This window comes from Gobio gobio (assembly GCF_949357685.1).
Source record: "Gobio gobio genome assembly, chromosome: 23".
NCBI lineage: Eukaryota > Metazoa > Chordata > Actinopteri > Cypriniformes > Gobionidae > Gobio > Gobio gobio.
Window position 1 is genome coordinate 36,110,915 of NC_137119.1, and position 14,116 is coordinate 36,125,030.

Below are 14,116 nucleotides of genomic sequence, written 5' to 3' on the forward strand. Positions count from 1 at the left end.
CAACTAATTGCTGCACTTACAGCACTGCAATGTTTGATGCTCATCTCGGTGACACACATCGGGTGAACATTCTCATCAACCAGGACACAATGCTGATGAGGTTAATAGACTTTGAAAACGCTGCACTGTATTTACTGGCCATGGAGTTGGAGACTGGCACAGACGAGAAGAGATTGTTGAATTAAGTCATTATTTTAATAATTTTTTTGCACACAAACCATATTCTCGTTGATTAATAAAATTAAGGATGAACCTCGAAAGAGGTCATTAAATGGCTGTAAATAAAAATAATAAATCTCTTTATTTGTGTTCCGAAGATGAACGGCATGAGGTTGAGTAATTAATGACAGAATTTCAATCTTTGGGTGAATTAACCCTTTAAAGTAAGTAGTAAAATGTCTAAAGTGGACTGTTGAAATGGTGTAACCAAGACATTTTCTGAAAATGTCCTGCAATTTAAAATGTGGTGACCAACAAATGGCAAGTAACGCTTAATTCAATATTGATGGGACCCTTCAGAGTTAAAATCCCATAATGGCCTGTTTTCCCCCTGAAATGTAAAAGTAGATTGTCTGATAAGTGCACACTTGTGTGAATGTGTCGCAAGGGACAGAAAATAAGCAGTTGTTTATTTGTTAACTCAGCTGTTTAAAGCAGAATGAAAAGGTTTTGTAAGAGCCTTTTAACATCAAAAAGCCTTTTAGTCCTACAGCTGCATTTCTTTCAATTAATATGAAGTCCATTTGTTGAATTATTAAAACCAAACGTAGATGCCTGGTCAGTTGAAAATTTTTATTTGAGAGTCCATTAAGTGCAGGGTTCAAGGGTTCTTGTATGACAGAGTGTAGCATTTATGTACATGTGAATTTTACTTTAATGACATATTTCCTATCTGTTTACAGTGCACGTTGCTATATTTACAATTTTGAATGTTAATCAGGCAGTTGTGGTACATCGGAGGGATTTTCACACTGCTTGATTATTTCAATAGAGTTATTGGTAACACTTTACAATAAGGTTTCATTAGTTAACAAACTAAAAATGAGCAATACTTCTACAGCATTAATCTTACTGTTGTTAATTTCAACATTTTTAAAATCAACTGTTGTTAACATTAGTTAATGCACTGTGAAGTAACTTTTTATTAACTATCACTAAAAGATTGACGGATGTTGTAAGAAATACATTGCTCACTGTTAGTTCATGTTGGTTAATACATCAACTAATGTTAACAAATGAGACCTTAATGTAATGTGTTACAGAATTATTAAAGGTGCTGTATGTAAGTTTTTGACTACTAAGGCATAAAAATACCATCATGTGTTTACAGATATTTAGGAAACATGCTAAGTTAACATCATTTCTCTGAAAAACAGTGCTACAGCCAGTTCTGCTTTGAAATGTGCGATCCGTGTTGAAATGTCTGTTTTTGTTTTGGTCTGTGCGATACCGCACGCTGCCAGTTTACCCAATAGTATTTTGACACCACAGGTTGCCAGTTGGTGGAAAACACAGTGTAATGCTGCCATGGAAGCCAGCAAACAAACTTGGTCAGAGATTGCAGATTCTACCCGACCTAAAAAGCCTCGTCATCCACCTAAACATCTCTATGAACGGAAGCACATTAAAACGCGGAAAAATCAACTCATCAACTGATTGTGTACGTCTCCTCGCCTTCCATTGTCAATTGCGCTCGTTCCTGTTGCGTGTCCGCAAAGTGGCAACCAATATTTTGAATTTGGACTGCAGTACCCATTTCAACCACTGGCTGTCATTCTTACATACAGCACCTTTAATATCAGTATTAAAGTCAACATGACGGCAATTTATGTTCACCCTATCCACATTCCTCACATTACTGTGCACGGATCTTTGGTGCACTTTATTCTAAATAAAAACATGCTTGTGTTTGTAACCTTTCATCAAGATGTGATCAAATTTGTTCTGCCTCTAAAACAACTTTCCTTTTCAGCCGACATCTGACAGAACTTTTTCTTTTCAGTCATCAAGAGCTCCTCCTTTCCAACCTTCAGACTCAATTCTGGTATGTAACGCCCATTTTCCACAATCAATCAATTAATGATATAAAGAATTTCTGTCCATATATGTGCTTGTTGAATGTCCTGTGCTATTCAAGATTTACACTACCATTCCAAAGTTTGGGGTCAGTAAGTTTAAATTTTTTTTTTTTTTTAAAGTCTTATGCACACCAAGCAGTCTTAATTTTGACAGCAATTTTGATTTAGTTTTAGTCATAGTCTTTTGACTAAAATGCCATTTAGTTTTAGTCCTATTTTAGGCACCTGAATTGTTTTTAGTTTTAGTCGACTAAATATCAGAAGATTTTAGTCGACTAAATCTACAGTAGATTTAGAATCTAATGAGTTTAGTTAAATTGTAATACATTAAGCATTTTAAAGGTCCCATTTTTCGTGTTTTTTTGAAGCTTTCATTGTGTTTACAGTGTGCAATATAACATGTGTTCATGTTTCATGTGTAAAAAAACAGTATTTTTCACACAATTTACTTATCTGTATACCGCTGTTTTCACTGTCCTCAAAACGGCCTGAGAATTTCCTCGTTCTATAAAGTCCCTCCTTCAGAAATACGTAACGAGTTCTGATTGTGCCAGCGGTTCCCGTGTTGTGATTCGACAGCAGCTTAGGGCACGCAGAGCGCACGTTACCGGGAAGGTCACGCCTCTCACCATAACGGGGAGATGAACAAGCTCAAACTACAGCCCCTGAAGGCCAAACAAAGGTGATTTGACTCCGGGATGAAAATAACAGCGTCTGAACGACACGGCGACAAACGCAACCGAACACAACCGAACGCAACACTTCCTCTTCTCCACGTGGGAGAGCAACAAGACCACGCCCCCTTTTTCGCGTATTCTTGTGGGCGGAGGTTAGTCGACAAACTGCTCTACTGACGTCATTAAAGCAGGATGTACAGGGATGTAGTCCACACCGGCCGTTCGCTGTAGGCTTTGAAAGGGAACTTCTGTTAAATAAAATATCTCGCTTGGCATTGAACTTTGAGCTTTATAATTTTACAGGTATTATTTATAATCTAACAGCAACATTACACACTAACTAAAGTTTGAAAAATGGGATCACGAAGAACAGGACCTTTAAGCATTATAGCCTACATAACCGACGGTCACTTGAATTGACATTTTGACATCATTTCGTTTTTGACATTAAAAATACACGAAAGAGAGCTCAGTTCACTTTTTTTGTTTGTTTTTTAAAAACATCTATATAGTTTTTGTAACTTTGTATTTCTGTTTTAGTTAGTAGGCCATATCAGGTTAAGCTAAAGCTTCAAATTAGTTTGTTTATTTATTTATTTTATTTCAGTTAACATTTATTTCATTTCAAGTAATTAAGTTTTTTTAATGGTTTTAGACTGACACTTTATTGAATACTAGTCTTTCCTTCTGACTATGAATTAAATGGGAATTAAATTAAATACAGTTTATTGTGTAACAAAAAACGAATATATAATACGTGACTTTTAATTATAAACAAGCTCTAAATACACCGGGACTCTTATTTTGCGCCTTACTATTGCTATTGCAGTTGCATGATGCTTCAAGTTCAGATGAGGGAGATAAAATATGCATTGTTACAACCGGCTAAAACATATTACTATATAAAAATGGTAAAGTAAACATTGTCATTATTCCTCAGCATTAGTTCATAAACAATTGTCTGGCATAAATGTGCACTATTCACTGATTGTGAGCCGCTCTGGAGCTGTATTGGGGATGCGTGAGCCTGTAGAAGCTCAACAGCTCCGTGTTTTCCAGTGGTTAGATCAGCACGCTCAAATCAAATGTGCTCATCTGTTACTCAGGACATCAGTTCTGACTGAATCTCTTCCATAATCGTCCCTCCCTAACATTTTCGTCTCGTTTTTATTTGTTGACGAAAATGACAGTTGATTTTCGTCATAGTTTTTGTCATCCAACACTAGTTTTTATTTAGTTATCGTCTCGTTTTCGTCAGTGAAAAAAGGTCGTTGACGAAAATGATTCGTCAACGAAATTAACACTGACACCAAGGCTGCATTTATTTGATCAAAAATAAAACATTTAAACGGTTTTCTATTTATATATATTACATTTTTATATTTACTCCTGTGATTCAGCATCACTACTCCAGTCTTCTGTGTCAAATGATCATTCAGAAATCATTCTTATGTGCTGATTTGCTCCTTTAAAGTAGCCCAGCCACACATATTTCAATACTTTTGTGGTAATGTCTGAAGTTCTACCATGGACTCTGTAACATTTTTTGTGGAATAAATGCCTTGGTTACCTTGTTTCAAGCCATTCTAGCGTAGTATAGAAAGCCTGCAGGAAGACTCCTTTTGCGCCAGCTCATTGTTATTCAACGAGCTAAGCTGCTTGACTCTGATTGGCTAATAGCTGGCCAATGAGAGTCTGGCTATCAGCATCCTGAACCCAGCGCAACAAGTAGAGGAACTTTGTTTACTATCGCTGGAGAAATGGCTTCTTCAGGTATATTGCCATTTATATGACGTTCAACTGTCACTGAGCTAGACGAATTTTGTGGGCGCGGTCTCAACTGGGAAAGCTCCGGCAACACCACGTCAGACTGACCAGCTTTTGTAAATGGCCTGATTTCTCCGCTTATTTCTTTTCAGTGGTTAGAGCTGACAGAGTTAGCAGTTCATTTTCCCGTTCACGACGTAACACAAACACGTTTGGACCGAACATATTTCAAAAAATACAAGTAAAAACGATTTCTTTGAATTAAAAAATTCTTTGAATTTGTTTAGAAGTAGAAATCTTTTGTAACATTATAAATGCTATCTGTACTGTCTTTGAACAGTTTAATGCGCCCTTTCTGAATAAATAAAAATAATTTATTTTTAAAAAATCGCACTGACCCCACACTTTTGAAAGGTAGTGTATACTTCGGAAGTAAAATGGGGCTTGTGAGTGCCATTTCATGTTGACTTTTCCAAGCGACAGTTTCCACAGATGGGCAAGCAGTTATTAAAACAGGTTGTGTGCTTTTCACATGCTCAGTTAGTCCAATCCATGATGTTTAGCTAGTAAATATACACTTACTAATGTTAACCCAGGGTTTACAAATACTACCCAGGGTTAATTACTAAATCACATTAAACAGTTTAACAAAACGAAGTGTTAAAAGCTGATTTGGGTTCAATAAATTAAGTTAAGCTACATCAGGCGACAACATTCATCAAAAGCATCAATTACTCATATTATTAAGAAATACTGAAATGTGCTCTAGCTTGACATTCAACACATTACTCACAGCTTAATGTCTCGTATACCCCCTTTCAAGACGAAGTTAATTACGGCAGTTGCCTTCAAGCATTTTCAGACGTCCTCCCAGCGACGTGACTCGCTGATGTTTCTAAAGTAGCTGCAATACTAACACAGGTTGTGTGTGACTCCCAGCAAGTTCAAGCAGTGCAATTCATATTTTCTTCCCGTTTATCTAACGTACGTGAGACTGCATGGCTTTGCTAAGTCCCAGGTAGTGTAAGTTCTCCGTTGCAGGAAGGAAAAACACATCGGTGGTGGAAGAGGGTAGGAAGTCCTGCTGGTAGTCCGGGTTGTCGAGACTGGCACACGGGGATCGTGGTAGAGTAGCGCAGGACGTGTTCAGGTACTCCGGACCCTCAGGTTTATAGCCGTACGTGTCTATATATCCGTTTTCTGTCTGGCCACGTGCCGGACGCTCATAGTTTGGGTTGATCATATTGCCTTCTGTGGTCACGTCCTGGTTCATGTACTCTGTGGGACTCATAGCTAAAAATGTGCAGAAGAGCAAAAATAAAATTATAAGATGAGAACTTTAAACAATATTTTGTAAGTTAGCATGGAGTGTAAGCATGTGTATTCTCAAAAACTAAAGCTATTATATATATATATATATATATATATATATATATATATATATATATATATATATATATATATATATATATATATATATATATATATATATATATATATATATATATATAATACACCGATCAGGCATAACATCCTAATATTGGGTTGTTTCCCCTTTTGCTGCCAAAACAGCCCTGACCCATCGAGGCATGGACTCCACTAGACTCCTGAAGGTGTGCTGTGGTATCTGGCACCAAGATGTTAGCAGCAGATCATTTAAGTCCTCTAAGTTGCGAGGTGGGGCCTCCATGGATCGGACTTGTTTGCTCAGCACATCCCACAGATGTTCGATTGGATTGAGATCTGGGGAATTTGGAGGCCAAGTCAACACCTAGTCAAAATCGCTTACCTTCTTCCCATAGTGCATCCTGGTGCCATGTGTTCCCCAGGTAAGCAACGCACACGCACCCGACTATCCACATGATGTAAAAGAAAACGTGATTCATCAGACCAGGCCACCTTCTTCCATTGCTCCGTGGTCCAGTTCTGATGCTCACGTGCCCACTGTTGGCGCTTTCAGGTGGTGGACAGGGGTCAGCATGGGCATCCTGACTGGTCTGCGGCTATGCCGCCCCATACGCAACAAACTGTGATGCACTGTGTATTCTGACACCTTTCTATCAGAACCAGCATTAACTTCTTGAGCAATTTGAGTTACAGTAGCTCGTCTGTTTGATCGGACCACACAGGCCAGCCTTCGCTCCACACGTGCATCAATGAGCCTTGGCCGCCCACGACCCTGCCGCCGGTTCACCACTGTTCCTTCCTGGGACCACTTTTGATAGACACTGACTGACCACTGCAGACCGGGAACACCCCACAAGAGCTGCAGTTTTGGAGATGCTCTGTCCCAGTCGTCTAGCCATCACAGTTTGGCCCTTGTCAAATCCTTACACTTGCCCATTTTTCCTGCTTCTAACACATCAACTTTGAGCACAAAATGTTCACTTGCTGCCTAATATATCCCACCCATTAACAGGTGCCGTGATGAAGAGATAATCAGTGTTATTCACTTTATAATGTGGTCATAATGTTATGCCTGATTGGTGTATATATTAGTGCTGTCAATTCGATATACATCCAAATATATGTGTGTGTAGTACTGTGTATAATTTTGATGCGTATATATATAAATACACACATGTATATATTTAAGAATTTTTTAAAATATTGATATATAAAATATGTATTTTTTATATATATATAAATTAGTATATACATGGAGTGTGTATTTATATATACATATTATATACAGTACACACACCTATTATGTAAACACTTTTATTTTGGAAGTGATTCACTGATTTGACAGCACTAATATATATACACACACACACACACTGATATATGTATAAATATATTTAAAAAAATTAAGTTTATTTAAATAACATGACAAACATAAGAGTAATTCAACAAAATACCTGGCAGCATCAGGTCTTTTTGCGTGGGGTCTGTAATGTAGCGTAACATCACACCATTCGTGTAGTTGTCCTTAAAACAAGACATAAAATATGAATGACTCATCTTGCAGCATGTCTGAGGAAGAGTAATTGGCTAATAAATGATAATACTCCAAAGAAAATGATGCAGGGTCTAAGACTGAGATACTGACGGCTGAATTGTGATCCTGAGACTCCGGTTGTTGCGATTGGTTGAAGAATCTTTTGTTGGGCAGCAGGTATTCCTCTGCATCTACAACACCATCCATATCCTCTGTACTGATCCACGACCTGTAGAACTTGGAATCCGTTGGGCTGGGCTGGTATGTGGGATCATCTCCCTGTGTGTAATGAAAAATTAAATAGCAACAAAACTGGTTAATGATCAAACTGCTTCTTATGTGAATACATTTGTAATATATTCAAATTTCAGTTCAAAATTATAATTATTTTCATAAATATTGGAAAAATGGCAAAACCTGGATAAATTAATTGTGAATTGACTTAATACATTTAATTCAGTTCAAAATTATTTTAAATATAAATTATTGAAAAAAATTATTGGCAAAAACTGGTTAATGATAAAACTGTTATGTGAATATATATTTTTAAATATTAAAACTTGAAATATCTTAATAATTAACAATTAAATAAAAATAAAACAAATATTGAAAAAACAGTAATTGGCAAAACTGGATAATAAAAAAATATCAATAATTGAAAATAATAATTGGCAAAAACTGGGTGATAAAACTATATGAATATAATAATCATAAAGTCAAGAAAATATTTATTGCTGTTTTTTTCAGAGAGTATACTACTGTACATGATACATTATATTAAAAGTCAAATAAATTGCATTTTAATATCATAATTCTTATTTTTCTGTAAGTTTTGTGTCTTTAGCAGCACCACTCTGAATTGCAAAAATCATCTGTTAAAGATGATTACATTTTTTATTTTTCATTCCCAGGAGGAAGGCACAGATCTTTTTGTGAACTACCTGAACGACAAGGTAGCGGGACGGATCTCGGGCCATTTTTGAGAACTCTGCCACGAGTTCGCGGAAGGGAGGTCTGCTGTCGGCATCAATCATCCAACCTAGATGTAGATAATAAATGTTCTGTCATGTCAACTGACCTTCAAATGCTGTTATATGTTATGCAATTATGTTACAAATCTATATAAGACATAATGTCATTGTTTTTTAGCATGTTCATCTGAACTGTTTATATTTGGTTAATTTTCATCATTCCACTGACTATAAGTAACTTTGTCAACTAACTCTCATTAAAGTATTAGTAGTACTAGTTTACTTGTTGTTGCAAAGTTACTTATAGTCAGTAGAATGTCTAAAGTGGAGCATCAAAATAAAGTGTTCCATATTCCTATAATCCTATATTTGTAATGCATTTATTGTCTATGAAAGGAATTTTCAATACTTGTATTTATAGCCACATTATAGCTCCCATATGGCATTTTGAATTATGATTTTCTGTCCCTCTCAGTTGCAAAATTAGCACTCACATTTGACCATGATCATATACACATCTATAGTGCAGATGGACGGCTGCGGTAAACGCTCTCCCTTCTCCAGAATATCTGCAATCTCTCTGGCTGGGATTCCATCGTACGGTTTGGATCCAAATGTCATCAACTCCCAGACAGTGACCCCTGAAGAGGACGGGTAAATATATCAATAAACACTTTATGATATGGTTGAATTCATTTATAATACACTAACTACTGAATTGTTCATATAAACAACATGTACTATGTACAAATTAACATTTACAGCATTTATTAATCTTGTTTAAAACACTGTTTTAGTGGCTATAGAGTAAACATTTAATTAGCATTAATATTTGAATTGCGGAACCCCTGTATGTTGACATAAAGCATGTTTTGCATTGATTTGTGCCATTTTGCTCATAATCTATGGAAGCTTGTTTCTGCCACAGAATAAAAAATAAAAAAAACGACTTTTTTGCTTAAAATTGAGATATATAAATTCAAGTCAAGACAAGGGAATTGTGAGAAAAAACACACTTTTTAATTTTTTTGTTCCCTGATAGAAACAAGCTTTCATACATGATCTAATAAATAATGCAGTTTGTATTGTATATGTAGTGATAAGCACTTACCATAACTCCAAACATCACTTTGATGAGTGTAAGTCCAGTGACGAATCGACTCAAGAGCCATCCACTTTATGGGCACCTAAAAACATTTAGCAAAGGCAGCGAAATTTGGGTTAGTTCACCCAAAAATGAAAATTGTAATCATTTACTCACCCTCATGTTGTTCCAAACCTGTGATACTTTCGTTCATCTTCAGAAAACAAATTAAGATCTTTTTAATGAAATTTGAGAGATGCCAGAACCAATGAGAATGAACCTCATTGGTTCTTGAGGAAGCTCGAAAGTGCTGAGTAACACGAGAATGAACCTCATTGTCTCTAGAGGAAGCTCGAAAGTGCTGCGTAACACGAGAATAAACCTCATTGGTTCTTGAGGAAGCTCGAAAGTGCTGCGTAACACGAGAATGAACCTCATTGGTTCTTGAGGAAGCTCGAAAGTGCTGCGTAACACGAGAATGAACCTCATTGGTTCTTGAGGAAGCTTGAAAGTGCTGCGTAACACAAGAATGACCCTCATTGGTTCTTGAGGAAGCTCGAAAGTGCTGCGTAACACAAGAATGACCCTCATTGGTTCTTGAGGAAGCTCGAAAGTGCTGCGTAACACGAGAATGAACCTCATTGGTTCTTGAGGAAGCTCGAAAGTGCTGCGTAACACGAGAATGAACCTCCTTGGTTCTTGAGGAAGCTCAAACGTGCTGCGTAACACGAGAATGAACCTCATTGGTTCTTGAGGAAGCTCAAACGTGCTGCGTAACACGAGAATGAACCTCATTGTTTCTTGAGGAAGCTCAAACGTGCTGCGTAACACGAGAATGAACCTCATTGGTTCTTGAGGAAGCTCGAAAGTGCTGCGTAACACAAGAATGAACCTCATTGGTTCTTGAGGAAGCTCGAAAGTGCTGAGTAACACGAGAATGAACCTCATTGGTTCTTGAGGAAGCTCAAACGTGCTGCGTAACACGAGAATGAACCTCATTGGTTCTTGAGGAAGCTCAAACGTGCTGCGTAACACGAGAATGAACCTCATTGGTTCTTGAGGAAGCTCAAACGTGCTGCGTAACACGAGAATTAACCTCATTGGTTCTTGAGGAAGCTCAAACGTGCTGCGTAACACAAGAATGAACCTCATTGGTTCTTGAGGAAGCTCAAACGTGCTGCGTAACACGAGAATGAACCTCATTGGTTCTTGAGGAAGCTCAAACGTGCTGCGTAACACAAGAATTAACCTCATTGGTTCTTGAGGAAGCTCAAACGTGCTGCGTAACACAAGAATGAACCTCATTGGTTCTTGAGGAAGCTCAAACGTGCTGCGTAACACGAGAATTAACCTCATTGGTTCTTGAGGAAGCTCAAACGTGCTGCGTAACACAAGAATGAACCTCATTGGTTCTTGAGGAAGCTCAAACGTGCTGCGTAACACGAGAATGAACCTCATTGGTTCTTGAGGAAGCTCAAACGTGCTGCGTAACACAAGAATTAACCTCATTGGTTCTTGAGGAAGCTCAAACGTGCTGCGTAACACAAGAATGAACCTCATTGGTTCTTGAGGAAGCTCAAACGTGCTGCGTAACACGAGAATTAACCTCATTGGTTCTTGAGGAAGCTCAAACGTGCTGCGTAACACAAGAATGAACCTCATTGGTTCTTGGGGAAGCTCGAAAGTGCTGAGTAACACGAGAATGAACCTCATTGGTTCTCGCACGTCAAGCAAACATGCTTGAGCTTCCGTTTACCACAACTGATAATGTGTTAGTTGATGAATGTTTGTTTATGTGTTTATTAACCGCTTAATTCATGTGGATTATTTTTACGATCTCTTTATGAACCGTTCATTCAACTGTGTTCCTAAGATGAACAAAAGTCTTATGGGTTTGGAATGACATGAGGGTGAGTAATTAATGACAGAATTTGCATTTTTAAGTGAACTATCCCTTTACGACTTTCTTGTAAATATTAACAAATATACACATGGAAATGCATTTCAGTTTATATGTTTGCCAGTGATTTTTTGAAACAGTATTGTTCTACCGCTGTGAATCAGTGGATTGTTCATGTGCGACCTACTTTCCCTCCATCAGCGTGGTATTCCTTCTCGTCTGAACCCAGGAGTCTGGCCAGGCCAAAGTCAGTGATCTTCACATGGTTAGGAGTCTTCACCAGCACATTCCTGGCCGCTAAATCACGATGGACCAGGTGACGTTCCTCCAAGTAGGTCATTCCCTGTTGAGAAGGGCACAAAGATGTCAATGAATGCTGTGTGCGTCCAATCAGCTAATTCCCAGACACTCAGCACTTTCAGAATCACTAGTGTGTTTGTTTTCAAGAGGAAATGCAGTGCATTTATTTATGAGAGTGTTGTGAGCGCAGGACCTTTTAGTTTATTTATTTATACACAATTTTCAACATAAATATTTATTTATGCACTTGGTTTATGTACGAGGTTTATGCAAGGGACCTGGGTGTGCTCTTTGATACCAATCTTTCATTTGAAAGCCTCGTTTCTAGCATCTGTAAAACCGCATTCTTCCATCTTTAAAATATATATAAACCAAGACATATGCTCTCAATGCAAAATGCTGAACAGTTAGTTGATGCGTTCATGACGTCAAGGCTAGATTATTGTAATGCTCTACTGGGTGGTTGCCCGGCTCGCTTAATAAATAAACTCCAGCTGGTCCAAAACGCAGCAGCTCGAGTTCTTACTAGAGCCAGGAAGTATGACCATATTTGACCATTAGGATTCTGTCAACACTGCATTGGCTCCCTATTAAACATTGTATACATTTTAAAATCCTGCTTATTACTTACTAAGCACTAAATGATTTAGCTCCCCACTACTTGAGCAAGCTCTTAACACATTATAGTACTTCACGTCTTTTGTGATCTCAAAACTCTGGCCAGTTGATAATACCTGGAATATCAAAATCAACTGCATGCGGTCGATCCTTTTCCTATTTAGCACCTTTACTCTGGAACAGTCTTCCTAGCATTGTTCGGGAAGCAGACATACTCTATCAGTTTAAATCTAGACTAAAAACACATCTCTTTACTATGGCATACACATTATCAATTTATACTATTCAAATCAGTTAAATGATTGTTAGGTTGCATTAACTAGGTCTGCCGGAACCGTGAACACTTCCTATAAAATCCAATGTACTCGAAGAATGGCATCTATGGAGGTTTACTGTAGTCAGCCGGATCCGGGCCATATCCAGATCAGATGTTGGACCTGCACCTAGACACGACTAACACAGCCCTGAAGTGTCTGCAGAGATCCTGTAAACTAGACTCTCCTCTGTGAAGGCCTCATCGACACGACAGCCAGTGGCACTGATCCTCAACAAACCCGTCTCCTGCATGATGACTCCCATCTTCAACCAGATGGAACTGGACAAATACTCTGAATGTTCCGATCTAATATGACTTCGGACTTGTAATGTTGCCTAAATCATAATCATACACTGTTTGTTGGCCAGAGGAGAACTGGCCCCCCGACTGAGCCTGGTTTCTCCCAAGGTTTTTCTCTCCATCCTGCCACCTGATGGAGTTTTGGTTCTTTGCCACCGTCGCCTGTCGCCTTTGCCTTTGCCTTTTGGCTTGCTTAGTTGGGGACAATAAATATGCAACTATACTACTGATCTGCCCGCATTGACACTATATGATAATTGAACTGAGCTGGAAAAAAAATCTGCATTGTAAAAAGCGCTATTTAAATAAAGTTGACAAGATTTACACACCATTGTTCAAAAGTTTGAGGTCAGTACATTTAAAAAAAAGAAATTAATCATTTATTTCAGCAAGGATGCATTAAAATGATTAAAAGTGACAGTGAAGACATTAACCATGCTATTAGAGATTTCTATTTTGCATAATTGCTTTCCTTTTGAACTTTCTACTCATAAAAGAATCCTGAAATTATCACAGTTTCCACAAAAATATGAAGCAGCACAACTGTTTTCAACATTGATAATAATAATATATGTTTATTTTATTCACATTTTTGAGCATCAAATCAGCATATTATAATAATTTCTGAAGGATCATGTGACACTGAAGACTGGAGAAATGATGCTGAATATTCAGCTTTGATTACAGGAGTAAATTATATTTTAAAATACACTCACCAAAAGGATTATAGGAACACCATACTAATACTGTGTTTGACCCCCTTTCGCCTTCAGAACTGCTTTAATTCTACGTGGCACTGATTCAATAAGGTGCTGAAAGCATTCTTTAGAAATGGTGGCCCATATTGATTGGATAGCATCTTGCAGTTGATGGAGATTTGTGGGATGCACATCCAGGAAACGAAGCTCCCGTTCCACCACATCCCAAAGATGCTCTATTGGGTTGAGATCTGGTGACTGTGGGGGCCATTTTAGTACAGTGAACTCATTGTCATGTTCAAGAAACCAATTTGAAATGATTCGAGCTTTGTGATATGGTGCATTATCCTGCTGGAAGTAGCCATCAGAGGATGGGTACATGGTGGTCATAAAGGGATGGACATGGTCAAAAACAATGCTCAGGTAGGCCGTGGCATTTAAAGGCCGAGGGGCCTAAAGTGTGCCA

General features: G+C 37.9%; 1 protein-coding gene and 1 long non-coding RNA gene across 2 annotated transcripts in view; one reads left to right on the forward strand and one right to left on the reverse strand.

Moving 5' to 3' along the window:
• Window positions 1-772: 772 nt before the first annotated feature.
• LOC307120080 lies at window positions 773-5,802 on the forward strand. The gene is made up of 3 exons (XR_013815746.1): window positions 773-1,273; window positions 1,811-3,954; window positions 4,346-5,802. It is a non-coding gene; the product is annotated as an uncharacterized lncRNA (long non-coding RNA).
• Window positions 2,201-14,116, reverse strand: part of LOC307120079 (epidermal growth factor receptor-like) — a 58,329-nt gene continuing 46,413 nt past the window's right edge. Inside the window, exons 21-27 of the mRNA XM_079806939.1 lie at window positions 11,606-11,761; window positions 9,546-9,621; window positions 8,929-9,075; window positions 8,405-8,502; window positions 7,575-7,742; window positions 7,384-7,453; window positions 2,201-5,815 (exon numbers count right to left, since the gene is read on the reverse strand). Coding sequence (XP_079663065.1) covers window positions 5,502-5,815; window positions 7,384-7,453; window positions 7,575-7,742; window positions 8,405-8,502; window positions 8,929-9,075; window positions 9,546-9,621; window positions 11,606-11,761 — 1,029 coding nt within the window. The 3' untranslated portion in view covers window positions 2,201-5,501. The remainder of the gene's footprint in view (window positions 5,816-7,383; window positions 7,454-7,574; window positions 7,743-8,404; window positions 8,503-8,928; window positions 9,076-9,545; window positions 9,622-11,605; window positions 11,762-14,116) is intronic.